A 27,774-nucleotide genomic window follows, 5' to 3' on the forward strand; every position below is an offset into this window, starting at 1 on the left:
GCTGTTAACCTTATGGGAGTTCCCTTGTATGTTATTTGTTGTTTTTCCCTTGCTGCTTTCAATAATTTTTCTTTTTCTTTAATTTTTGCCAATTTGAGTACTATGTGTCTCATTGTGTTTCTACTTGGGTTTATCCTATGTGGGACTTGCTGTAGTTCCTGGACTTGGGTGGCTATTTCCTTTCCCATGTTAGGGAAGTTTTCGACTCTAATCTCTTCAAATATTTTCTCGGGTCCTTTCTCTCTCTCTTCTCCTTCTGGGACCCCTATAATGCAAATGTTGTTGCATTTAATGTTGTCCCACAGGTCTCTTAGGCTGTCTTCATTTCTTTTCATTCTCTTTTCTTTATTCCATTCCACAACAGTGAATTCCACCATTCTGTCTTCCTGATCACTTATCCGTTCTTCTGCCTCAGTTATTCTGGTATTGATTTCTTCTAGTGTAGTTTTCATTTCAGTTATTGTTCATCTCTGTTTGTTTCTTCTTTAATTCTTCTAGGTCTTTGTGAAACATTTCTTATATCTTCTCGATATTTGCCTCCATTCTTTTTCCAAGGTCCTGGGTCATCTTCACTATCGTTATTCTGAATTCTTTTTCTGGCAGGTTGCCTATCTCCACTTCATTTAGTTGTTTTTCTGGGGTTTTATCTTGTTCTTTCATCTGGTATATAGCCGTCTGCCTTTTCATCTTGTCTATCTTTCTGTGAATGTGGCTTTTGATCCACAGGCTGCAGGATCGTAGTTCTTGCTTCTGCTGTCTGCCCTCTGGTGGATGAGGCTATATAAGAGGCTTATGTAGGTTTCGTGATGGGAGGGACTGGTGGTGGGTAGAGCTGACTGTTGCTCTGGTGGGCAGAGCTCAGTAAAACTTTAATCTGCTTGAATGCTGATGGGTGGGGCTGGGTTCCCTCCCTGTTGGTTGTTTGGCCTGAGGCAACGCAACACTGGAGCCTATGGTGGACTCTTTGGTGGGGCTAGTGACAGACTGTGGGAGGGCTCACACCAAGGAGTACTTCCCAGAACTTCTGCTGCCAGTGTCCTTGTCCCCACGGTGAGCCACAGCCACCCCCTGCCTCTGCAGGAGACCCTCCAACGCTAGCAGGTAGGTCTGGTTCAGTCTCCCTTGAGGTCACTGCTCCTTCCCCTGGGTCCCAGTACGCTCACCACTTTGTGTGTGCACTCCAAGAGTGGAGTCTCTGTTTCCCTGAGTCATGTCGAAATCCTGTAGTCAAATCCCAGTAGCCTTCAAAGTCTGTAAGTCTAGGAATTCCTCCTCTCACTGCTGGACCCCCAGGTTGGGAAGCCTGACGTGGGGCTCAGAACCTTCACTCCAGTGGGTGGACTTCTGTGGTATAAGTGTTCTCCAGTCTGTGAGTCACCCATCCAGCAGTTATGGGATTTGATTTTACTGTGATTGTGCCCCTCCTGCAGTCTTATTGTGGCTTCTCCTTTGCCTTTGGATGTGGGGTATCCTTTTTGGTGAGTTCCAGTGTCTTCCTGTCGATGATTGTCCAGAAGCTAGTTGTGATTCTTGTGTTCTCCCAAGAGGGAGTGAGAGCACGTCATTCTACTCCACCATCTTGGTTCAGGTTGTTTTTCCAGAGTCTTGTATGTGAATTCGTGGTTGGTAGTGATGTTTTTAATCATAGTCTGTTGTTTTCTAAATAATAGATAATTAATTAAATTCACTCCAGCCTCATATCCTTTTTAATATTGAGTTTCAGTAGCAAATCACTTTCCTTTGTGTTTTACATTCATTTGTTTATCCCACATTTATTCCACCAGGCAGTGAAGTAGTTCAGACTCAATTCCAGTAGTTAGTAGTTTCTTTTTATATAAACATTGCCTACTCTTAGAGGAGGAAAAAACAAAACAAAAAAATTAGGAAGAATCTCTTCAATAAAAATACTTATGAAACCTATGTTGACAGTTCTTAGGTTGATATTTTCTGTGTATATTTTTGCTCTGCATAAATGCATTTCATAATCCCATTTATGTGTGGGTATATATATGAAGGTTAATCTTTTGTGTATATTGTGGGACCTAAGAAAAATGGAAGTTTATCCAAATAAATGTTTGTCCAGTGTTAATCATTTCAGTTGAAAACCCGAGTTTTTAAAATGATAGCACAACTTTATGTCTTCAGATTGAACTAAGAGAACGAGAGATAGAACGACTGTCGGTTGCATTGGATGGGGGTCGCTCCCCTGATATCCTTTCTCTGGAGACTAAAAATAAAGCCAGCGAAAAGCTTATTGCTCATTTAAATATTCAGGTAATGAGTTTTATAATTATTTCACTGAGCATATGAAATCATAAGTGTTTATAATGGTCTGTGGGTTTGTGAAAGTGACAGGGTTGTTTTCTTGGCTATTATTTACGGTGGAAAAAATTTGATGGAGTCAAAGTATCCAAAATTGGGTGCAGCTATTGAAAACTCATGTTTTTTAAGAATATTTAATGAGGTAGGAATATATACACCATAATGATAAATATTTAAAAGAAGAGAATAAACCATAGGTAAAATGTAACCTTCAATTTGCTTTAAAAAAAAATGTGTGTGTGTATAGAATTGATGACTAATAAGAGCCTGCTGTATAAAAAAATAAAAAAAACACTAGGTGAACACACACACACACACCAAAAAAATGTGTGTATGCATTCAGAAAGAGAAAACACTAGAAGAGAATACACCAAAGTACACTAGCAATGTTTATCTTTGTGTGATGGGATAGTCTTCTTTATGATTTTCTCCATTTTCAAAATTTTTATGACAGTATTTCTTTTATAATATATAAAAGGTGGTTTTTTTAAATAAATATAAAAATTAAACATATAGTTTTCACTTACCTATGTAGTGGTTTCCCTTGTCATGCATTTGACCTAAGAGTGAAAGAACAAGAGACTTATATGAAGCATGACAAATGACCTTTAGGAATTTATTTATTTGTTTTTTAATTGAAGTATAGTTGAGTTACAATGTGTGTTAGTTTCTGGTATACAGCAAAGTGACTCAGTTATATATATTATATATTATTCTTTTTCATATTCTTTTCCATTATGTTTTATTACATAATATTGAATATAGTTCCCTGTGCTATACAGTAGGACCTTGTTCTTTGTTTTATATACGGTAGTTTGTATCTGCTAATTCCAAACTCCTGATTTATCCATCCTCCATCCCCTTACCCCTTTGGTAACCATAAGTTTGTTTTCTATGTCTCTGAGTCTGTTTCTGTTTAGTAAATAAGTACATTTGTATTATTTTTTTTATTCCACATATAAGTGGTATCATATGGTATTTGTCTTTCTCTTTCTGACTTACTTCATTTAGTATGATAATCTCTAGGCCCATCCATGTGTCTGTAAATGGCATTATTTCATTCTTTTTTATGGCTAGGTAATATTCCATTGTGTGTGTGTATATATTTACACACCACAACTTCTTTATCCATTCTTCTGATGGACATTTAGGTTGTTTCCATGACCTTCAGAAATTTAAATGTCACTGCTGCCTAGACTGCAACCAGAATATAGTAAGCCCCAAATATCAGCAGTAACTCTCGAGCAGTGCTGTTGAATAGAAATAGGATATGAGCCACATATGTAATTTAAAACTTCCTAGTAGCCTGATTAAAAAAGTAAAAAGAAAACAGATGAGATTAATTTTAATAATGTATCTACCTAACTATATCCAAAATATTAGCATTTCAACATGTAATCAATGTTGTTAAATATCATTGCAACGTTTTACTTTTTTTTGTACTAAGTCTTTGGGATCCTGTTTGTATTTTACATTTATAGCACATCTCTGTTTGGACTAGCCACATTTTAAGTGCTCAGTAGCCATGTGTGGATGCTAGTGGCTACTATATTGGACAGCACTCTAGACTAATATTATCATCATAGTGATAATCTTGTCATATTTTTAAAACTGCATTGGGAAAAAGTTCACACAAATTTCTTACTTATCCTTTCTGTCCATGCTTGAAAATTGAAGACAGTGGATATATATTTTTACTAAACCACACATTGTGAGTTTTGCAAATAGAAACAGTATAAGTTTGCAAATGTAAAAGAGCTGGGGTTTTAACTTTTGGGTTTTTTTTAAATATAGTATTTTGAAATATTTTGGAAGTTCAGTATTTTAATAATTTTCCAATTTATATACCTTATGAATTACAAATTCAATTTAGGTTGACTTTCTTCAGCAAGCTAATAAAGACCTGGAAAAGCATATACAAGAGCTTATGGAAACCAAGGAAACAGTAACTACTGAAGTTGTTAATTTAAGTAACAAAAATGAAAAACTCTGCCAGGAATTAACTGAAATAGACCAGTTAGCACAGCAGTTGGAAAGACATAAAGAAGAAGTGCTCGAGACTGCCGACAAAGAACTTGAGGAAGCAAAGGTGTGTCTAGGTTGTGGAGGTGCTCATTAATTCTCCTAGAGTATGGTGAGCTTGAGACCTTTTGATGTCTTATTCAGGCCTTTTGGTTTGTTTTGTAATTCACGTTTTTCTAAGGTGTTGTTCACATCCCCTAAATTCTTGCCCTTTTTCTAGTTGTTTGTCTTTCTGAAGCACATCTCTTCCTAGGACAGCTCTCCAGACTCTATCCTCTTTTTCTACAAGATTTTCATCTCTGTCCTTTTATCTCTGCATTGTGAGCAGGCTTCTGAAGTTTGTCCTCTAGGTCATTTTGTGCTCATGAACCTTTAAAGGTATTTTTTAAAACTGTGTATGTCCTTGCACATTTTTAAGTTGATAGCTAACATTTTTCATCTTCAAGTTTAAATAGATGCAAAGGATGTAATTTCTAATCAATTGTAAGTATTGATCTCTTAAAATTGTCATATCATTCTTTTAAATATAGCCAGTATAATCCAAATGACCCTTCTTGAAAGCCTCACAAAAGTTTATCCTATTTTAACATATTTTATGCTTGAATATCTTTTTATAATAACTCATATCAAATGTCTGCAGTTAAAAAAATACATGAATTGAAATTTTTTATTTTAAAAAATGTCCTGCGACTGTAAGGTTCAGAGTGTTAGTATTTAGTATTTTCCTCTAAATAGTGTTATCATTATAATTATTAGTAATCAGTGGATCAAAGTGACAGCTGTAGTACAAATGTTGATAAATACTTATTAAATTAAAAAGTAAAATTTTATTGGAAATACATCTCTTAGTAAGATATAATGGGAGAAAATAGTGTCTTAATCAAAGGCTTTGGCCAGCTCCAACATTTCAGGTTATCTTTTTGTCTGGTGCCTCGGAAGTTTTTTATAAGTAGAGATAGAATTACATTAGATGCATGCCCCTCTTTTGAAAAGTGGGGAAAAGGCAGTTTTGGAAGGGGAAGTGGGAAAGAAGAACTCACATGATACCTAGAGTACAAGCAGGTTCTCAGGTAGATAATTTTTAAGAAGGACTGTATGTGCAAATTTAAGAATCCAGATATTGATTCCTTAAAACTATATATACATATATATATAATATATATTGTAAATAATATATTATTTGTGTGTGTGTGTATATATATATATGTGTGTATATATATATATATATATATATATATATATATATATATATATGATAGTTTTACATAATACTTGGATAGTCTTTATGTTATCCCGGGAATGAGTATAACCTAGTTTGAAGATCCCTACTTTACATCAGTTGAATAATATGAGTTAATTTTATAGTGTCACCTCCACTAATTAGGAGAATAGGAGGAAACTACCTCAACATAATAAAGGCCATATTATGAAAAGCCCACAGCTAACATCATACCCAGTGACAAAAGACTGAAAACTTTTCCTCTAAGGTTAGGAGCAAGGGAAGGATGCCCATTCTTACTACTTCTATTCAACATAGTACTGGCAGTCCTAACCAGAGGAATTAGGCAAGAAAAAGAAATAAAAGGCATCCAATTAAAAGAAAGAAGTAAGATTATGTTTCCAGATGAGATGATCTTATGTGTAGAAAACCCTAAAGATTCCATTAAAAAGAAAAAAAAAACCAAAAACAGAACTAATAAATTCAGCAAACTTGCAGGATACAAAATCATTGCATAAAAACCTGGTGTATTTCTATATGCTAGTAATTAAAATATAAAAAGGAAATTAAGAAAATAATCCCATTTACAATAGCATCAAAAAAGAATAAAGTACTTAGGGATAAACTTAATCAAGGAGGCAAAAGACTTGTACCCTGACAGTTATAAAACACTGCTGAAAGAAATTAAGACAGAAATAAATGGAACGATATCCTGTGTTCATGGATTGGAAGACTGTATACTGCTCGAATGTCCATACTACCCAAAACAATGTGCAGATTCAGTGTAATACCTCTCCAAATCCCAATGGCATTTTTTACAGAAATAGGAAAAAAATCCTAAAATTCATGTGGAATCTTAAGGGACCCAGAATAGTCAAGACAGCCTTGAAAATGAAGAACATAATTATTGCGGTTTTAATTTTGCTTTTGTGGCTTTAGTTTCATTGCAACACTCCTATATCTCATTCCTCTCCTTTTCCACTTCCTTTTGCATATTCTGTGCTGTGCATACAACATATTGAACACAGCTTCACGTGTCCCATTGGCAGTAATCAAGAATGACACCTTGGCTCAATAGAAGATTCCTATTAGGTTATAATTTTTTTTTTTTTTTTTGCGGTACGCGGGCCTCTCACTGTTGTGGCCTCTCCCATTGCGGAGCACAGGCTCCAGACGCACAGGCTCAGCGACCATGGCTCACGGGCCCAGCCGCTCCGTGGCACGTGGGATCTTCCCGGACCGGGGCACGATCCCGTGTCCCCTGTATCGGCAGGTGGACTCTCAACCACTGCGCCACCAGGGAAGCCCCTAGCTTATAATATTTTAATCTTGGCATTCAGTACTCTCAGTTGCAGTGTAGAGGATCCAGGTTGGTAGTAGCAGGTGGTGAGAAAGCAAATAAGATAGGAAAGTCAGGAAATGACAGGGCCACAAGATGAATCCTAAAAATCAAGGATCAAGAAAAGTCCTACAAGTATACAGATAGAAAAAGATTTTCAAGTAGCCCTCTTGTTTCATATGTTACCGATAGGTCCCTGTAAGCATTCAGGATACCAATAAATTAGAGAAACCTAAACTTTGCCTCCTCCTCATTGAAACTGAGGCTTAGGGCTGGCTAATGCCTCAGGTCTCACTGGTGAGAGGGAACATGAACTGCTCGAAAAATGGCTTGGTCTCATTTGCACTGTGACTTAGTGATAAGTATTCTTGACTTTTAGGTATTTACCTAATAGGCTTTTTATTCCTAGAAAGAGATTAAAAAAAAGCTATCTGAAATGCGGAATCTTGAAGAAACAATGGGAAAACTTCAACTGGTAAGTAGGTGTTATATTGCACGGGTCCCCAACCCTCAGGTCGTGGACTGGTACTGGTCTGTGGCCTGTTAGGAACCGGGCCGCACAGCAGGAGGTGAGTGGCGGATGAGCACAGCTTCATCTGCTGCTCCCCATCACGCGCATTACCGCCTGAGCCATCCCCACCCCCATCCGTGGAAAAATGGTCTTCCACGAAACCAGTCCCTGGTGCCAGAAGGTTGGGGACTGCTGTTATATTGAATTGCCAGCATTTTCATCAAGAAAATATTTATGTTTTATTTTACTTTTTTTTTACTAAGATATAATTAACCTATCATGATATTCACTCTTTTAAGTGAACATTTCAGCGGTTTTGGTACAGGCACAAAGTAGTGCAACCATAGTTTGTCCAAATTATGGAAGACATTCTAAACCATGGCAGGATGTTTGGATTTTATTCTAGTGGACAGTAGAAAGCCATCTAAAGTGTAAGCAGAGTAAGACAAAGGCATCAGAGTTTCAAATGAATGAACTGGTTTCTTAGAAAATGGGGTAAAGTAATTTAAGGTATTAAAATGATCTTCATCTCTTGGGGGTCTCATTGCTACTCTGCTCCCACAATTTTGTATCCACTCCCTGAGGGGCTGTCTGGTCAGTCTTTAACTTGCCATTGGCAAGGCTGGCATGGGCAAAAGAGTGAGGAGGAAGATAGGAGGTGCAATGGTGTTTTTCATTACTATCTAATTCCAGAACATTTTTTCACTCCAGGAAAAAGCTTCATATGCATTAGCAGTCACCCCTCATTTTCCTCTGCTCAGCCTCTGGCGACCACTGGTCTGCTTTCTGTTTCTGTAGATTTGCCTATTCTGGATATTCTGTATAAATAGAATTATATAATATGTGACCTTTTGTGTTTGGCTTTCACTTAGCACAATGTTTTCAAGGTTCAAGCATGTCATAGCATGTATCGTTACTCCTTTTATGGCTAAGTAATATTCCATTGTATGTATATATTTAGTTTCATTTATATTTTTATAATTCTTTAATATCATATATAATAGGTAGCAAGTTACACTCAAATTTGGAAAACCTGTTAGGAATTTTATATTCTTTAAATGACTTCGTGACTTGTCAGTTTACTAATATTTAAACTAAAAATTGATAGTTACTTTGTAAAATTTTGTTGACTTTTATTAAAAGCACTCAGTCGTCTTTTAATAATTTTATTTGGCATTACAAACCATTTTACTAGTCATATTGTTTGTTCCGGTGGTCTTCAAATGAGAAAACTCATAATCATCCCAGCATAAACCTAGATATAGCATATAGTCTTAGAGTCTAAAGCTGGCAGAAAGAATGTCTTGCTTACAGGTAGAAATTTCTAGGTGGTCATCCAAAAGATTGTTAAGAATTTTTTTAATAGCCTGTTAAATTGGATGAGTTTCCACTAATAATGAAAAGACTAATACTAATTTCCAAGTTTTCTCATTACTTATACTCTTTTTACAGTCAAGCTGTAATGTTCTGGTGGCAGTCATAAGGCAAATTAAAAAACAAAGCCATTTGTGATATGCTGGCACATAGTAGGTGTTCAAATACTTGTTGATTTTTATATGCTCACTATAAACAGTGCATCACAATGGCTTCCTGTTTTACTCAACTGCAGGTATTCAGTTCAGCTCAATATTGAATAATTGAATTAGCTAAACCTGCTAAATGTTGTCTACTCTTGAGTTTCGTAGATATTTTTAAATTCTCCAGTGAGGTCAATAAATGTAAAGTAGATGTTTTGATGTTTTCACTACAGTGTAAGCTCTGTGAGGACAAGGATTTTTGTTGTTTGTTCAGTGCTGTTTTTATGCACACTGTATACAGTTATATGTGATTCATAATGCTTATCTCAGAACTCTGACCAAGTTTCAGTCTTGTTGCCTGACAGCAAGATGTTGCTGTACTTTCTGACCTTCTTATTTTTTCCATTGGTACTACATTTTATGTTTTTTTAAGGTAAATACTAATGATATCATTAGCTAACACTTATTAAGTACTTGCCATGTGCCAGACACTGTACAGAGTGCTTCACATTCACAGAGTCATCCATTCATAGATGAATCCTCAGTGTCCAGGTACTGATCTTACCCTCATTGTGCAGGTGAGGCTGAGAGAGAAACCTTTGTACTTATGTATACCTATGGTAGTCTTAGAGCACTGTCTTAACTTCTGCTTTCCTTTAAACATAAAAAACTTTAAAATTTTTTATTGCACAAGTACATATTCATTTTTCAAAAAGACAGTGTGCTAACAAATTAAAAGAAACAAATTAAAAGAAAATAAAATCCGATAGTTCTACTACTTTAGAAAGGAGCACTGTTGAATTTGGGTTTTATTGTTGCTTTTAGCCACAATTGATAATTAACTTTCATTGAAACCATATATATTTGACTGACTAAAAGTGTGTATGTGACTTACTCTTAAATAAATGTGCTTACAAATATCTATTTTAAGTGCTATATTTATAAAGTTGCTAGAAATCTTAATTATAGTGTTAAAATTTTCAGGAATTAAACTTATGTCATAAAGAAAAGGAGAGGCTGAGTGATGAACTCCTTATAAAATCAGACCTGGAAACTGTTGTTCATCAGCTTGAACAAGAAAAGCAAAGACTTAACAAAAAAATTGAAAGTTTCGCAGTTACAGGTAAAATATAAAATGTTGATAACTTAAAAAGTGATTGTGATGTCTTCTTAATGTATTATTTTTAGTAGTAGATGATCTTTCATTCATTCATTCAATAAATATTTGTTGAGTGCTTGCTGTGTATCAGAAACCAGAGTAGGCACTGAGATACAGTAGAAAACCTCTCTGCCTCAGGGACCTTACAGGGGCCTTTTACATTCTGACTAGTTGGTGCAGGGAACCCCGTTTGAATATTTTTCAATGTACATATATCCTTCTTTGAGGCATGCAGTAATAGAATTAATTACGACTACACGGAAGACCATTCTGAAATAGTGGAAAATTGAATTATAGAATCTTTTTAAGTAAATGCAGTTTTATCACCTTAAAGTACACACACACACACACACACACACACACACACACACACACACACACTTGAAATAGGCTTTCTGCCAGGTACCCCATCCTAAATGAGTTGATTTAAGGAACTTGTAAGAATTCATTCATTTGTTCATTAATTCTACAAGTGTTTATGAACCGGTTTTGGTGCCAGGGTACATAATGGTAAACAAGATACACAAAGGCCCCTGCTCTTGTGGTGGCTTTAATCTAGTTAGGGAGACAAAACTAGTAGCACATAAGTGAAGAAGTTAGTTTTAGGTGGTAAGAATTTTCAAATACAATGGGAAGGGTATGCTAGAGATCGACTGATCCAAGGGCTTAGTGACAGGACACCAGCCATATGAAAATCTGGGGCAATTTTCCAGGCAGAGGGGATGGCAAGTGTGGAAGCCTGGTGCCATCAAACTCCATGTAGTGAAAGAAAGCCAGTGTGCTATTTTAAGAAGAAGCTATATCCTAGGCTCTTCAGCATTCATGTGGATAATCTGTCTAACCTTCTCTACTTACCAGCTGTATGACTTGAGCATGTTCCTTAGCATTGCTTCAGTTTCCATATCTGTTTGGTTAATGATGGCACCTAATCCAAAAGGTTGTTGTGAGGATTAAATGGGTTAATATATTATTAAAGTGCTTAGACCTACATATAAAACTTTGCAATTTACTTCCTTTCATGCTAGCTCTATCCTGCCATTTCAGTGTAATTTTTCAGATACCTGAAACTCCCTCGTTCCTTTATGTTTTGAATATATCCCCCTGCACAAAACCTAGCCATGGATCAACCAAAGTACTCACACACGAGCAGCTAAGCAGTCCTCGCGTGTGCACCTGACAGTATCAACGGCACCGTAACTTGTATGGTCCCAAACCACAGCACCCACCCCTCAGTGATGTATGGAAATCTTACTCTATACTTCTTACTGCTTAGTTGCCCAGTCTCTGCAGGGAACATTTTCAAGTGTTTTTCATTCTCAGTAAACCCATTCTAAGAGGATGATCTTAACCTTTGGTTTCCCCTAAGAAAATGGAAGCCATCAGGGAGGCATTCTGTCGGTTTCCTGTCCCCAGATCTTGAACCTGTCCATCTTTATCTTCCCTCCTGTTACTTGTACCTCTTATGAAAGGCCACTGCCTCCATCTGTTCTCTAGATCCCATTCTCTCTAATTTTAAAACGCTTTCATATTAATTATCTCCTTTCCTAACTTTAGCCTTTGTACTGTTTTTTTCCCATTAGTATTCAAACATGCTTACCCTTCTCCCATTCTAAAAGCAAAAATTGTACCCATTCCTATCCAGCCACTTTTTCCTTCTCATCATAGCTTTAACACCTTAAAAAGTCATCTGTACTTTTCTGCTTGATCACCAACTACCCTTTATCACCTCAATCCACTCCAGTTGGCTCTGTCCTCACATCACCAATAAAACAGCTCTTGTTAAGGTCACCACTCACCTCCATTATGCTAAATGCAGTGGATACTTTTCCATTCATCAGTTTATTTGACTTAGCATTTAACACATTTGCCTGTTCCTTCCACTCTCATACTTTCTTACCTCTCTGGTCACCCCTCAGAATGAATTCCCCTATTCATCCTCCAGATTGCATTGCATGCTGTTCTTTTGTAGCTCTTGTCCTACTACAACTAGAATAATTATTTGACCTTGGCTATGTTTTTCATACTTGTATCCTTAGCTCATGCTGGGCATATAGTAAATACTCAGTAATTATCTGTGGAATGAATGAAAGAAAAGATGGGAAGTGAATCAGAATATGTCTTGAAAATCATTTCATGCTTTAGAGTTGTAAAGAATATCAGTTAAATTGAACTATATGAAATTGCCAGTATTAGGCTACTTATGACTCCTGAAAAGGTGATTTCTATGGTAAAAGTTAATAATTGTGTTTATTTAAAGAAAGACTAGTTGTTTTGACCTCTTTGTATATATACTATATTAAATTCAAGCTTAATGTTAAAATTGCCCACGTTATGATCAATTGTTTACAGGTAAATTTTATTTTAGTGCATTTTCAGGTCATCAGAATGTACCATGTGGTGATTTACTGCTTCACTGTGTAGTACTAAATAGTACCTATCCTTGTATATGACAAAAGCAGAGGACTTTGACTTATTGGATTTTATTTAAACTTTTAATTTTTGCTTTTGTTTTTTTTCTCTTTTCCTTTCAGCATTTACCTCTTTGATATCTGGCAGTTATAGGTGATATACGAAATAGCTAATGATTTTTAGTAACTTACATTGTAAAAGTTATTGATACAATTTATTTGGCTGATTATACATTTTATATGCAACATTGTTTTAATATTTTATACTTTAATTTGCAGAAAGAGAACTTACTTTGGAAGTTGAGAGGATGAGGCTAGAACATGGAATAAAACGACGAGACAAGTCACCTTCTCGTTTAGATACGTTTCTGAAAGGTATAGAAGATGAACGAGATTTTTATAAGAAAGAGCTAGAAAGACTCCAGCATTTAATACAGCGAAGATCTTGCTCTCGAAGTCATTCTACATGTGAAAAAATTCCAGTATTTAAGACACTAGAAAAGGTAATATCTCTTTATGAGAGTAATTGATAAGGCAAGAAAGTATCTTTATGAGCAAACTTTTATGGTTTATTATTGTATTAAATGTAACGTTATTCTACTTGCTTTTAAGAAGTCTTTCTTAATTTTGATTTTTGTTTTCTTCCATGACCTGTACTTTAGGAACACTGTATTAATTAGGAAAACTACTTAAGAACAAAGCAAAGCATACTGACTCCTGGAAATTAAGGAAAGATTGAATAGCTCATTATATATATGGGAGGAGTGCAGGGGCATCTGAGCTTCCAGAAACTGGAACCAGGAACTCATGCTATTGGATATTTCCTCTCTTTCTATCCTTTACTTTCTGTATCAGATGCATTTTGTCTCTTGAAGCAAAGTGGCTTTGTTTATATGGCTTCATGCCATTCCCAGCCTTGGACCAGTCAGAAAGCCAGGCCACATTGTACAGACCAGTCATCTTCCATGATAACTATGCAACAGGGGAAGGTACAAAATGTCAGTGAGTACTGGACAGATCATCCCATTTGTGCACTACAATCACATTTGCAACTCGGTAGTCTAAAGACATATATTACTTAAAGTTAACCATGACTTATAAGAGATTAAAAGCATGTGTCTCTATTTTAGGTCTTAATTATTTTCAACATTTTATAAATATCATTTGGGTTCTTTAGATTTTTCTTTATTTTAAGATTTGGAGCTATGGGAGTCCTGGAGGCTTATGTGAGCCTAATGTTGTCTACACACTAGATAAAATTAGGGGAAGTTAGGAGTAAAATCATTAAAACTCAGAACATTTGATTTCAGACTTGGCTCTATTAACCAACTATGTCATCTTTTTCCTGAAGATCTCTGTCCATTGTCAAATGGTTTTGAGTCATTTTCTGATTAGACTGTTTTTTAACCTCATTGGCTAGTGGCTGAATTTGACTTACAAAGTTTAGTTTAAACACTATGCTGTGTTATCTGTTACAAGCACAATGAATTGGTGGAAAATGCAGTGTAAGTTAATTTATGTGTACTAAGTTGTTTTCAAGCTCCATATATACCTAAGGATCGGGAAAAATCACTGAATTGATCACCTTCATTGTGTCAGACAATCTTGTACAAGAGGGTTGATGAGTTTAATCAAGTATTTATTAAATAGAACTGAGTAGATAAGTACCTTAACGCTTTTAAATATTTGATTTGTTTGCTTGGTGTGAATTCATAATTGAAAGACAAATTGAGATGTACTGGTAAGGTACTGGTGAAATTAGGAGAGATTTTCCCCCCTTCAACTTATTTACTTCTTGAAATATTCTAATGTTACCTGACATAGATAAAGAATTCACTTTCTAAAGTTTAGAAAGTTGGGACATTGATAGCATTTTAAAGTCCCAGTAATAAATTTCAGGCATGGTAGGGAATAATAGGTGATGTACATGAGTGAAATGGATGGAGTGTAAGACAGTTGTGAGTGCTGGGAACTAGAGTAAATTCCCACCTAAAATTGGGTATTTTAAACGTGCTTAGAAACACTTGTTGGCAGACAACAGACTTCTCTAAAGCTGAATTAGGTACAGGCTGTGAGTTTTCAACCCCTGCTTTATGGCAAATTGTTAGGCAGAGTTTCTTGGGATTGCATCAACTCAGTAAAATATTGACATTTTTAATATCAATGATTTTTGTCAACAGTACACCCATTGATTCTCTGTTGTCTGTGTAGGGACGGCACTGTCCTCTTTCATGTTGTACTGACTAGGGTTCCAAATGTGAGTTTTGAGTATAGTGTAGCAGAAAGTGCTTTGGATTTGGAAACCTGATAGAAGTTTCAACTCTGCACACTGGCTTTATGACCTTAGACAAGTTACCTAACTTCACGTTTCCTCATTTGCAAAGTGAGGGAAGTAACTACAGCCTCTTGTGAAGGTTACATGAGATAATTTGTAGAAGGGTTCAGCGTAACACCTAGTTCCTAGTAAATGTTTCATTTCTTTATTATTTGCTGGTTCAAAGCACATCAGGTCTAGGTAGAAAGTTAGGTTCAGTTCAGTAGACATATACTGAGAATGTACTATGAATGAGACACCCAGAATATGAGATAAAGAAGACCTATTTCCTATCCTCACAGTCTTTAGCATTGTGTGTGTGCCTGTGTGTGTGTGTGTGTGTGTGTGTGTGTGTGTGTGTGTGTGTGTATTAGGAACAATGGAGTGGTAAAAGGGAATTATTAACACAAATATAAATGCCTACATACAAGATCTATTTGGAAAAGTAGAGAATTCATTCATTTTACTGGGTACCATGCTAGGTGCTGAAGATGTGGTAAGACCAGATACCTACTGTGTCCCTGATAGAGCTTACATTTTAGTGGTAAAGACACATTAAACACCCAGTCATGTAAATAACTTTATAATCTCATGTAAAGTAAGTGTTAATGAGGAAAGAATACAGGAAAGATTCAGAATGCTATGAGAGTACATTGAGGGAGATCTGAATTAGGTTGGAGAATCCTGAAGGACTCCTTAGAGAAAGTGATGTTTAAGCTGAGACCTAGACAGTAATGAAAATAGACTGTCAAATCCTTATTCATTGAGCTCTCCTTTCTAAAACATAGGCAGCCCACCTCCTTTCGGTAAGATATTTTTATTTAGATACTGTTAAGTTACAGATTTTCTTTTATTGTTATTTAAACCTTGATTAAGTCCTCACCCTAATTGCTTTTGTCCTATAATACATCTTGTCCTTTAAGGTGTCCATATAGCTAATCTCATCCATTATGCCTTGATTTTGCTTGTTTAACCAAGAGGTTAACTTATTTCCAAGTGGCAGGTGAAGAGAACTTCACAGATATCTACCATTTACCAAGTCTACATTGGTCATGGTATGTGCACAGTAGATATTGAATAACATAGATCAGGATGCTTCCCAGTGTACCAAATTATCAGATTATCACTATCTGGAGCTTCTGCATTTAGTACTTGAACATTAATATACCACAGATCCCAAGTCTACATTTACTGTATTTATTTTCTACAATAGCTATGAAGATAGTGGATTTTTTGAATTGTACTGGAATAATAGGCAAAATCTTGTTTTAGAAATGTTGGAAGTTGTTGCTTATTCAGTGAACATCCCTAATGTACACCGTCTGGTAGAAATATTTATATTGGGACTTTCCTGGTGGTCCAGTGGTAAAGAATCGGCCTTCCAATGCAGGCCACGCAGGTTCGATCCCTGGTCGGGGAACTAAGATCCCACATGCCGCAGGGCAACTAAGCCTGCGCACGCCACAACTACTGAGCTCGCCCGCCTCAACTAGAGAGCCCGTGTGCCGCAAACTACAGAGCCCACGCTCCCTGGAGCCTGCACACCACAACTTCAGAAGAGAAAACCCACACTCCACAACTGGAGAGAATCCCGCATGCCGCAACGAAGGGCCCGTGAGCTGCAACTAAGACCCGATGCAGCCAAAAATAAATAAATCTTTAAAAAAAGAAATATTTATATTTATCTGATTGCAAAAATAGGCCTCACATAGGTTTGAAGCTGGGATAGTTGGGGGTTGGTGTGCTAGGGAAATTGATCTTAGATTCAGTCACAGAAGACACTGAGGAATGTGCTAGGCTGTACAGTTACTTGTACTGGATGAGCAGCTATACACATACCCTCTTAATTCCTCCCCTGGAGAGGGTTATAAACTAGGGATTCCCAACAATCAGTATGAATCAGAATCACCTGGAGGGCTTGATAAACCAGTTACTGGGCCCTGTCCCCAAAGTTTCTGATCGAGTAGGTCTGGGGTGGGCCCCAAAACTTGCATGCCTAACAAGTTCCCAGATGCTACATGCTTCTTGTCTGGGGATTATGCTTTAGTTACCACCAGTATAAACAACTCAGGGAGAATGACAGTTGAAACATCTCATGGAATCTGATCAAGTAGTATCAGTGGCAACTGAGTCCCTTGCTGGGAACTTGAAGGCCAGGAAATTTGCCCCAGTACTGCCAGCACTCTCTGTCCTTCTCTCCTTATAGATTAAAAATTGTGTTCCTTAATTACATTAAAGGAAGTTGTGTTCTTTTTGTCTGTTAGCATCTTTCAGTCAGTCTCATCATCAGCATCCTTGTGGCAACCAAATGGTGATAATTATAACAAATGATAACTTCTGTTTTTGAATTATGTTTCAGGGTGATTACAACTCAGAAATTCATCTGATCACAAGAGAAAGAGATGAACTTCAGCATATGCTAGAAAGATTTGAAAAACATATGGAGGATATACAGTCCAATGTTAAATTATTGACAGCAGAAAGAGATAAACTAAGTGTCTTATATAATGAAGTAAGATATTGATTATAATTAAGCCAACAGATTATATAGCACCAGTTAACTGTAATGCTACCAGTATATATCCTTTAAATTACTGTAATATATGGACCTTAGTGATTTTCCTTCAGAGTTAGAATTAATAAGTAACAGTTTCTACTATCATCCTGTTCCCAAAGCAGAGATTTCTATTGCTTTTTCTTATTTATTCTTCCTCTTTTCTAGCTTATCTATGGGTCAGGTCAGTTAGGGATAATTCCCTATTTCTAAAACTGCTGAATGAGTCTCAGCCTGACTCTGAGCCAAGTGTATCCTTGGGATTCAGACATGTTGGGGTATGTCTATGAAACAGTGGGTAGCACTCACTAATTGGATATTAAGGACTTAGCCTCTAGGGATAGGGAGGGGAGATTCAATACAGTTTGGGCTAATTATAAAGCCTCAGTTGTTAGAGGGCAAGGTGAGTCTGAGCAAAGCATGGTGTTTATCACCAAAATTTGTTCCCATACCAATCTCCCATGAAATCCTATTGCTATTTTTAGAGGGAGAAAGGACATACGGGTTAAGAGGCCAAGTTGAAAAAGCCGTTTTCACTTCTGGTGCTTTTTTGGGATTCTGCAGTACAAATTGATCCACTTCTGGGCTTTTGCCACTGTTAGCTTAGATTTCTGCTTTCTTGGGACTGCTTAGTTTATTACTAGTTGTCCATGTGCTATTTGGTTTCCCAAATTTTGTGGCTGGCACTTCCCTCAATCTCCTTGTCCTTTGTTTTTATTATTACTATTATTACATTAATCCTTTTACTCTCATTTTGGTGGCATTTGGGAAGAGAGCAAAAGTAGCATATGTTTAGTTGCCTTTTTTAAACTGGGAGCATGTCCAATGTTTTTTAATTTATATCTTTAATACATTAAGGCTCAGGAAGAATTATCTGCACTCAGACAAGAATCTACCCAAACCGCAATCTCCCATAATACTGTTAGTCTTATGGAAAAGGAAAAAGAACTTGCATTATCTGACTTAAGAAGGATTATGGCAGAAAAAGAAGCTTTAAAAGAAAAGTTAAAAGTACGTATTGACTTAATTGACTTATTTTTAAAAGATAATTTATTGAGAAAAGGGGAGGTCTTTTTATATGTTTTCCTGTGACATGACTATTTTGAATCTAGATCAGGGGTTGGCAAACAATGACACATGAGCCAAATCCAGAATGCTGTGTTTTTGTATGGCCCGTGTGCTAAGAATGGTTTTTACATTTTAAAATCATTGAAAAAATATCAAAAGAAAAATATTTCATGAGACGTGAAAATTATGAAACTCAAATTTCATTGTTGATAATACTCATTAATTGGAATACTCATTGGAATACTCATTCGTTTATGTGTTTTGTGTAGCTTTTTTTGTGCTGCAGTGGCAGAGTTGAGTAACTGCAATAAAAACTGTATGGTCCACAAAGCCTAAATTTTTATCATCTGGTTCTTTATAGAAAAGAACCAACCTCTGATCTCAATAGGAAGTCCTTCATGTGGAGGGGCATTATCTTTTTTTGCAAAACAACTTCATTGAGATATTCACTTTACTATATAATTCACCCATTTAAAGTGTACAATGCTTTGGCTTTAGTATATTCACAGCCTTGTTCAACCATCACCACAATCAATTTTAGAGGATTTTCATTACCTCGAAAAGAAACCCTGTACCCAGTAGCAGCCACTCTTAATTTTCCCCAGCCTCCTCAGGCCTAGACAACCACTAATCTACTTTCTATCTCTAGATTTACCTACTCGGGACATTTCATATAAATTGAATCATTCAGTATGTGTTTCTTTTTTTTTTTTTTTTTTTTATTTTTATTTTTATTTATTTTTTTTTTTTTTGCGGTACGCGGGCCTCCCACCGTTGAGACCTCTCCCGCTGCGGAGCACAGGCTCCGGACGCGCAGGCTCAGCGGCCATGGCCCACGGGCCTAGCCGCTCCGCGGCATGTAGGATCCTCCCGGACCGGGGCGCAAACCCGCGTCCCCTGCATCGGCAGGCCGACTCCCAACCACTGCACCACCAGGGAAGCCCTCAGTATGTGTTTCTTTATGTCTGGCTTCCATAGCTTAGCATAATGTTTTCAAGGTTCATCCATTATGTAGTATGTATCAATACTTTATTCCTTTTTATTGTGGAATAATATTCCATTTTATGGATAGAAAATATTTTATCATTGGGGTGGTTTCTGCTTTTTGGCTGTTATGAATAATGGTGCTATGAACATTTGTGTACAACTTTTTATGTGGATATATGTTTTCACTTATCTTGGACGTATACCTAGATTCATATGATAACTATAACTAACCATATGAGCAACTGCCAAGCTGTTTTCCAAAGTGGCTTTACCATTTATATTCCCACCAACAGTGTACAAGAGTTCTAATTTCTGTACATCCTCACCAATACTTGTTATTAGGTTTTTTATTATCATCATGCTGGTGGGCGTGAAGTAGTATCCATTGTGGTTTTCATTTGCATTTCTCTGTTAGCGAATGTGCTTATTTTCAGTGCTTATTTGGTCACTTGTATATCTTCTTTAGTGTCTATTCAGATCCTTTGCCCATTTTTAAGTGGGGTTGTCTCATTATTATTGAATTATAAGAATACTTTGTGTCAATATATTCTCAATATAGTCCCCTTATCAGATATATGATTTGCAGATACTTTCCCCCATTCAGTGGGTTGTCTTTTCATTTTCTTAGTATTGTCCTTTGAAGCACAGATAGTTTTTAATTTTGATGAAGTCCAATTTATCTATTTTTTCTTTTATTGTGTGTGCTTTTGGTATAATATCTAGGGACAGTATATTTTATAATCTCCCCCAAAATTTTAATATACATAAAGCACTTAATACTACTCAGTACATTATAAGAACTCAATATTAAACTATTACTGTTAACTATTACAGAGTCCATAGTTTACTTCCAATAAATATTATTGAATTAAAGCTTAGAAATTAGTCGCTAAGATTAAGAATAAAAACATTTAAGTATTATAAGGGTAGTCTTTATGTCATAAATTTTCAGTTAAAGTTTTACCCCTACAAAATACTTTTAATTGGGATCCTTTGGAATATTGCCTTCCAAAAAGTGCTTTTTTATAAAAATAATTGTTAAAATTACCAAATGGAAAACTGTGCAATATGGCAAGTTTTAGTACAAGCTACTGGTTTAGCCTTTTCCATATCATTGAAATGACTAAGGAATGTAAAAACAGGATTAAAAAAATGTACTTATACCAAAAACTCAGAAAAAGTGACATTCATATGACCAGAATCTTTCTGGATTACAAGAGTCAGGATTTATGAGTTTGCAATAGGTCTTTTACATAAAAACTGAACTAATCCTCTCATTCTTTAAGTCTTCTCTAGTAGTTTCCTGTTGTTCCACTATCTATCTACCCAGTTGTTGAACCCAGGCACTGAGTCCTCTTTCCCTGAAAGCTCCTATCTCTCATTTAATCACAAAGTCCTATTGATGCTACCTCTTAAATAATAGTTAACATTTATTAAGCCCTTTCCATGTGGGAAGCTCTGTTCTGAGTGCTTTTTACAAGAGCTATCTCAATAAATCTTCACAATTGCCTTTTTAGTCAGGTAATGCTTACAGATGTGGTCTCTGAGTTACAGTGAGTTTAAATAATTTGCCCAACCAACAGACACGTGAAAAGATGCTCAACATCGCTAATCATCAGAGAAATGACATTCAAAACCGCAACGAGATATCACCTTATACCTGTCAGAATGGCTGTCGTCAAAAAAAAAAAAAAAAAACACAAATAGCGAATGTTGGCAAGGTTGTGGAGAAAAGGGAACCCTTGTATACTGTTGGTGGGAATGTAAATTGGTGCAGCCACTGTGGAAAACAGTACACAGGTTCCTCAGAAACCTAAAAATGCAACTACTGTATGATCCAGCAATTTCACTCCTGGGTATATATCTGAAGAAAAGGAAAACACTAATTCGAAAAGATATATGTTCATAGCAGCATTATTTATAGTTGCCAAGATATGGATGCAACTTAAGTGTCCATCAACAAATGAATGGATAAAGATGTGATATATATACATATATATATATATATATATATATATATATATATATATATACACATACACACACACACACAATGGAGTACCCACTCAGCCATAAAAAAAGAATTAAATTTTGGCGTTTGCAACAACATGGGTGGACTTGGAGGGTATTATGCTTAGGTAAGTCAGAGGAAGAGAAATACTGTCTGTTATCACTTATATATAGAATCTAAATAAAACAAACTAGTGAATATAACAAAAAAGAATCAGACTCACAGATATAGAGAATAAACTAGTGGTGACCAGTGGGGAGAGGGAAGGGGAGAGGAGCAAAATGGGGTAGGAGATTAAGAGGTACAAACACCTATGTATAAAATAAATAAGCTATAAGGATATATTGTACAGCACAGGGAATACAGCCAGTATTTTATAAAAACTATAAATGAAGTATAATCTTTAAAAATTGTGAGTCACTATGTTGTACACCTAAGACATATAATATTGTGGATCAACTATACCTTAATTTTAAAAAAGCAGTAATAATAATTTGTCCAAGATCACCTGCTAATGAAGTCACAAAGAATCTGGCTCCTCAGCTCACACTGGTTTCTCTTCAATCAGCCTACTTGTTTCTGTTCCCCTGCTACCATCCTATTCTGGCCATTGTTCTCTCTCAACTGCACTAGTGTATTAGCGGCCTCTCAAATCTGTATTTCACACTGAAGTCAGAGTCATCTTTCAAAGATGTAAATCCGATCACATCACTTCCTATTTAAAATCCATTAACTGTTTTCAGGGACTTCGATGATTGGCCCTTGCCTACTTCAAGGTCTAGCTTCTTTTCCCCAAGCTCATCCCCCCCATTCCTCACCCCTCAGTTTCTCAATGCCAGGCTTAATGGACTTTTTCTTGCCCTCAACTTTCTAAGGAAAAAATCCTTCACCCCTTCCAGTCCCCTCACCTGGCTAATTCCTGTTCATCCTTTATAGCCAAGTTAAACATCATTTCCTCACAAAGGAAATGAACCCTAGATCCTAGACTCCCTTTCAGTATGTCGCCATAAAGTTCCTTTTCCTAGCAGAATATTCATGGATTTTATTTTAATATCTGTTTAAGGTTTGTCTTTAATAGACTATAATGTCTATGATATCAGAGACTTTATCCATTTTACTGTATTCCTAATACCTTACTTGGTGCTGGGTATATAGTAGGTACTCAATACCAGTCCAATGATTTAATAAACAAAAAAATGCATACAGCACAGTGATCTTTTCAATGAAATATATAATCCAAACATCAGATGTCTTTACTTATTTTTAATGAATAACATGGATGGAAGTAAGAATTTGCACGAAAAATTCTCACAGAACGCCAACATATCACTTGTCCTAGACTTAGCATCAGCAAAAGTTGGATAAGGTAATATAACCAAAAATAACAACACTCATGTTTACACTGTTGACCAGCTCATTGTTGAAACTGATCACTTGCATGGCCCTGTAGTGTTCTGCTTCCTGTGTCTTTCTGATCCCATCTGTTCTTCCTTTATACTCTTTTTCTCTTTCATCTCCTCTCATGAGGGCATTCTCCTGAGCTTACTTAACCTGCTGGGTTTCTCCCTTTATAGTTGTGCTAATGGATTGATCTGTGTAAATCTTTATAAATGAACCCATACCAATCTGTGTCTTGTTATAGTCATACATGGAGGTAAAGCATAAAAGATGAGAACCTCTTGTGTTTTTGTTTTCAACCAAAAGCAGTGTTTTGGTAAAATTTCGAATGATTTTCTTAATAAAACATTTCTGTGTTATAAAAAGACAGATAAAATAGTACTGTAGACTTGCATTGCTTACTTTGGTAATTTTGTTTTATTATCTGATGTGAGTGAACATCTATAAAATTCTCTTACAGCATCTCCATGAAATGAGTATTTTGGGAAAATCAGAATTAGAGAAAACTGTTGAACATTTGACATGTGTTAATCACCAGGTAATTTATCAAACTGAATTTGAGGTATATTTTGTTATATGAATGACTATTTTAATTATAGTTTTAATGTACTGTATGTTTTTTTTGTTTGTTTTTCTTTATCTTTTTTTAATTCACATCTTTATTGGAGTATAATTGCTTTACAATATTGTGTTAGTTTCTGCTCTATAACAAAGTGAATCAGCTATATGTATACATACATCCCCATATCCCCTCCCTCTTGTGTCTCCTCCCACCCTCCCTATCCCACCCCTCTAGGTGGTCACAAAGCACTGAGCTGATCTCCCTGTGCTATACAGTTGCTTCCCACTAGCTATCTATTTTACATTTGGTAGTGTATATATGTCCATGCCCTCTCTCACTTCATCCCAGCTTACCCTTCCCCCGCCCAGCCCCCATGTCCTCAAATCCATCCTCTACATCTGTGTCTTTATTCCGATCCTGACCCTAGGTTCATCAGAACCATTTTTTTTTTTAGATTCCATATATATGTGTTAGCATATGGTATTTGTTTTTTTTTTTTATGTTTTTAAAATTAAAAAATAATATGTTAGAGAAACTGTATAACAGTGATTAGGAGTATGTACTCTGAAGGTTGACTGCTTAGATTCAAATCCATCTTTGTCACCTGTTACCTGTAGGCAAGTTTCTTAAACTTTTCATCGCTTAATTTCTTTATTTGTAAGATAGAAATGGTGCTAATACTTACTTCTTAGAGTTTTTGTGAAAATTAAATGAGTTAATAGATATCAAGAACTTAGTATAGTTACTGACATATCGTAAGCACTCAGTAAGTGTTAGCTATGATTATCGTTGTTTTGCTCTTGTTTAAAAAATCATGTAATACAGACTTAGAGTAAAGAGTGAAAATCATTTTCATTCCTTATTGCTCTCACTAGAGATAGGGCTTTTAACAAATTGGTATGTGTTCTGATAGTCTTTTTTTCTTTCTGTGTTTTGTTTTGACTAGTTTCTTTTTTCCTGTCTTCATTGTTTTTATTTGTCTGCTAATTCTATCATCTGTTTCTATCAGCTTTGGGCCACTTGATTTTTTTCCCTCTTCCTCATAGGTTGTATTTTCCTGCTTCTTTGTATGCCTGGTAACTTTAGATTGGATGTCAGACATTGTGAATTTTATTTTCTTGGTTGCTGGAGAGCTTGTATTCCTAGAAACACTCTTGAAGTTTGTTCTGGGATACACTTAAGACAGATGGAAGTAGCTTGTTACTTTTTGGTTTTGCTTTTAAGCTTAATTAGGTGGGACTAGAATGGCATTTAGTTTCGGACTAATTTTGTTTTACTACTGAAACCAAATCTTTTTGAGTACGCTCACTACCAGTTGCCTCATGAATTATGAGGTTTTCAAATGACTGATGGGAAAAGAACCTATTCCTGGCCCTGCATGAGCCCTCAGTACTGTTCCCTCTAATTCTTTGATGGTTCTTTCCCTGGCCTTGGGTAGCTCTCTGTGAGCTGTGCTCTCCTCAGCTGAAGATTCAAGGGGCACCGTTTATAGATCTCTGGTGCTCTTACTCTGTGCAGTTCTCCTCCAGTATCCACCCTGCGAATTCTACCTGCTTTGGCCTCCCTTGACTCTCAGTCCTGTATTCTGAACTTACAGGAATCACCAGGTCCAGCTGGTTTCTTTCCCTGTGCCACAGCCTGGAAATTCTTCAGGCAATAAACTGGAACAATTATAGGGCTCATCTCACTTGTTTCATCTCTCAGGGATCACTATCCATCATTGCCTAATGGCCAGTGTCTGGAAAACCATTGTTCCATATACTTTGCCCAAATTTTTAGTTATTTCAGGTAAAAGGGTCCCTGTCACTCTAGCCTGCCCAGAATCTGAAAGCAAGAATTAATGAACTGGAAAATATATCTGAAGTACTAGAAGTCATTGGAAAGAGACTAGGAGATAGAAAATATAAAATAAGTTAAAGCCTTAGAGAATAAAGTGAGAAGGTCCAACATTTATTTAGTCAAAATTCTAGGAGAATATAATAAAATATGGGAGAAGGCTGTATTTGAAGACATAATAACTGATACTTTTCTAGGTATGATAGAAAACACAGGAATCCTCTGATTCAGGATGTACAGTGAATTCTAGTAGCATGACAAATCCTAAGCAAGATAAAAAGAAAATCCATACCATTTTTATAGCAATAAATAATTCAAGATACCTATGTATAATTTTGCAGGATCTTAATAGAAAACATTTTGCATCCTTACTGAAAGACATTAAGGAAGACCTAAGTAAGTGGAGAGATATATCCAATTTATTAAAAAGGTGACAGATATTATGTTTATAAAAAAATGTAAATTCTCACCAAATTCATCTGTAGAGTTGATGTAGTTTCAGCTGAAATCCCAAGAAGATGGGTGGGTGGGTGGATGTGTGTGAGAGTGAACACTGACAATAGATTTTAAAATTTACATGGAAGCAAAGAGCCAAGAATCACGAAGAAATTTTAAAGAAGAACGTGGTGTGGAACTTGTCTTACTAGATATGAAGGCTTTAGAGTTATTAATTAAGATAGGGTGGTAGTGCTCAGGGATTAAGAGAGTGATAAAACCCAGCAGAGAGCAAACCCACAAAATTGTGTCTGGGACAATTGTTCATATATATGTATATAAAAAAGTAATTGGGGACTTCCCCTGTGGTCCAGTGGGAAAGACTCTGCACTCCCAATGAAGAGGGCCCAGGTTTGATCCCTGGTCAGGAAACTAGATCACACATGCATGCCGTAACTAAGAGTCCGCATGCCACAACTAAAAGATACCACACGCCGCAACGAAGATCTCGTGTGCCGCACCTAAGACCCAGCGCAGTCTAGATAGATGGATGGATGGATGGATGGATGGATGGATGAATGGATAGGTAGATAGATAGATAGATATTTTTTTAAATAAAAAATAAAAGAGGAATTGGATCCTACCTAAAATATACTGACCCAAAAATCAGTTCAAGGTTACTTGCAACCTTGAATGTTCAAGAAATAGCTACAAATTTTAGAAGAAAATACAAGAGAAAAATCTTTTTTACCTTGACAAAATAATAATAATAGCAATCATTTATATAGCATTTACTGTGTGTCAGGTACTATTCTCAACATTTTATATATATTCATGTATATAATTTTAATTCTCACAACAACCATAAGAAGTAAATGCTAATATTATCCTTATTTCACAGATAAAGAAACAGAGGGGAAGCTTGCCCAAGATCACACAGCTAGCAGGTGTCAGGTGCCAGTGTTTGCTCCTAAACAAGACACAAATAAGTTTATTCCTTTAAAGAAAACATAGATAAATAGGACCACATTGACAAGAACATCTTTGTTTATCCAATTGCCATAAATTGAAAAGACAAGCCACTAATGCAGAGAACAACTTACCATACATTTAACCTAAAAAAAACTCAACAGAAGATGTGAATTGACACTTCATGGCAGAAGAAATTATAAATGGTTAATAAATATAAAAAGATGTTCTACCTCAATAAGAGGGGAAATACCAATTACAACCACAGCAAAATCATTTCACATCCATCAGAAATTAACAAGTTATAGCTAGTATTATTAGTTTTGTGAAGCTTCTGGGAGTGCAAACTGGTGGTACCTCTTTGGAGAATAATTTGGCATTGTTCTAGGTTAGCAAAGGCATACTCTATTAGCCAGCAAATACATTTCTAGATATGAACCCTGGATCAAAGTCAATAAACTATGGTCTCTAGACCAAATCTGGTCTCCAGTCTGTTTTTGTAATAAAGTTTTTATTGGAACACAGCCATGCTTATTTGTTAATACATTGTTTATGGCTGTGTCTTTGTTACAGTAGAGTAGTGGCAAAGGACCATATGGCTCACAAAACCTAAAATGTTTACTCTCTGACAGAAAAAAGAAAACAATCTGGATGTCAGTTGTGAGGAAAATAAACAGTGGTAAGTCATACAATGGCGTGTTACAGAGCAACATAAATGAATGAATAATAGCTACAAACATCAACATGCATGAATCTTGCAACTATGATGTTGAAGAAAACATGCAGTATGATTCTGCTTATGTAAAGTTGAAAAACATGCTAACCTAAACTGTAAATTGTTTGGAGATTGATACAAATGTGGTGTGCTAAGGAAAAGCAAGAAATGAGAAACAGAAGACTCAGGTTAGTGGATACTGTGGGCAGGAGTTAGGGGATGTCACTGGAGACTGCTCACAGTAGTGTCAAAGGTTCAGGTAATATTTTTTAAGCCAGGTGATGGGTACACAAATGTTCTTGTTTTTAGTCTTTATACCACACATGTACTCTTGTTTGAACAAGAATTCTGGAAGATTTTTAGTGCAAAACATTTTTTTTTCCTTTCCCACCTCCATATCCCACAAATTACCATCCACAATTCTCTTT

At 36.1% G+C, this 27,774-nt stretch overlaps 1 protein-coding gene across 6 annotated transcripts in view; it reads left to right on the forward strand.

Annotated features, from left to right (window-relative positions):
• The window catches only part of CEP135 (centrosomal protein 135), an 80,003-nt gene that overhangs the window by 19,624 nt on the left and 32,605 nt on the right, over positions 1–27,774 (forward strand). For 5 of the 6 annotated variants that reach the window (XM_032633377.1, XM_032633380.1, XM_032633383.1 and 2 more), the window contains exons 7-14: positions 2,146–2,274; positions 4,196–4,411; positions 7,312–7,377; positions 9,915–10,053; positions 12,777–13,000; positions 17,171–17,323; positions 18,224–18,376; positions 23,290–23,367. In XM_032633377.1, the coding sequence (XP_032489268.1) occupies positions 2,146–2,274; positions 4,196–4,411; positions 7,312–7,377; positions 9,915–10,053; positions 12,777–13,000; positions 17,171–17,323; positions 18,224–18,376; positions 23,290–23,367 (1,158 nt within the window). The remainder of the gene's footprint in view (positions 1–2,145; positions 2,275–4,195; positions 4,412–7,311; positions 7,378–9,914; positions 10,054–12,776; positions 13,001–17,170; positions 17,324–18,223; positions 18,377–23,289; positions 23,368–27,774) is intronic. The other variant, XM_032633381.1, reaches the window with a different exon arrangement.

This window comes from Phocoena sinus, chromosome 5, assembly GCF_008692025.1.
Source record: "Phocoena sinus isolate mPhoSin1 chromosome 5, mPhoSin1.pri, whole genome shotgun sequence".
Lineage (NCBI taxonomy): Eukaryota > Metazoa > Chordata > Mammalia > Artiodactyla > Phocoenidae > Phocoena > Phocoena sinus.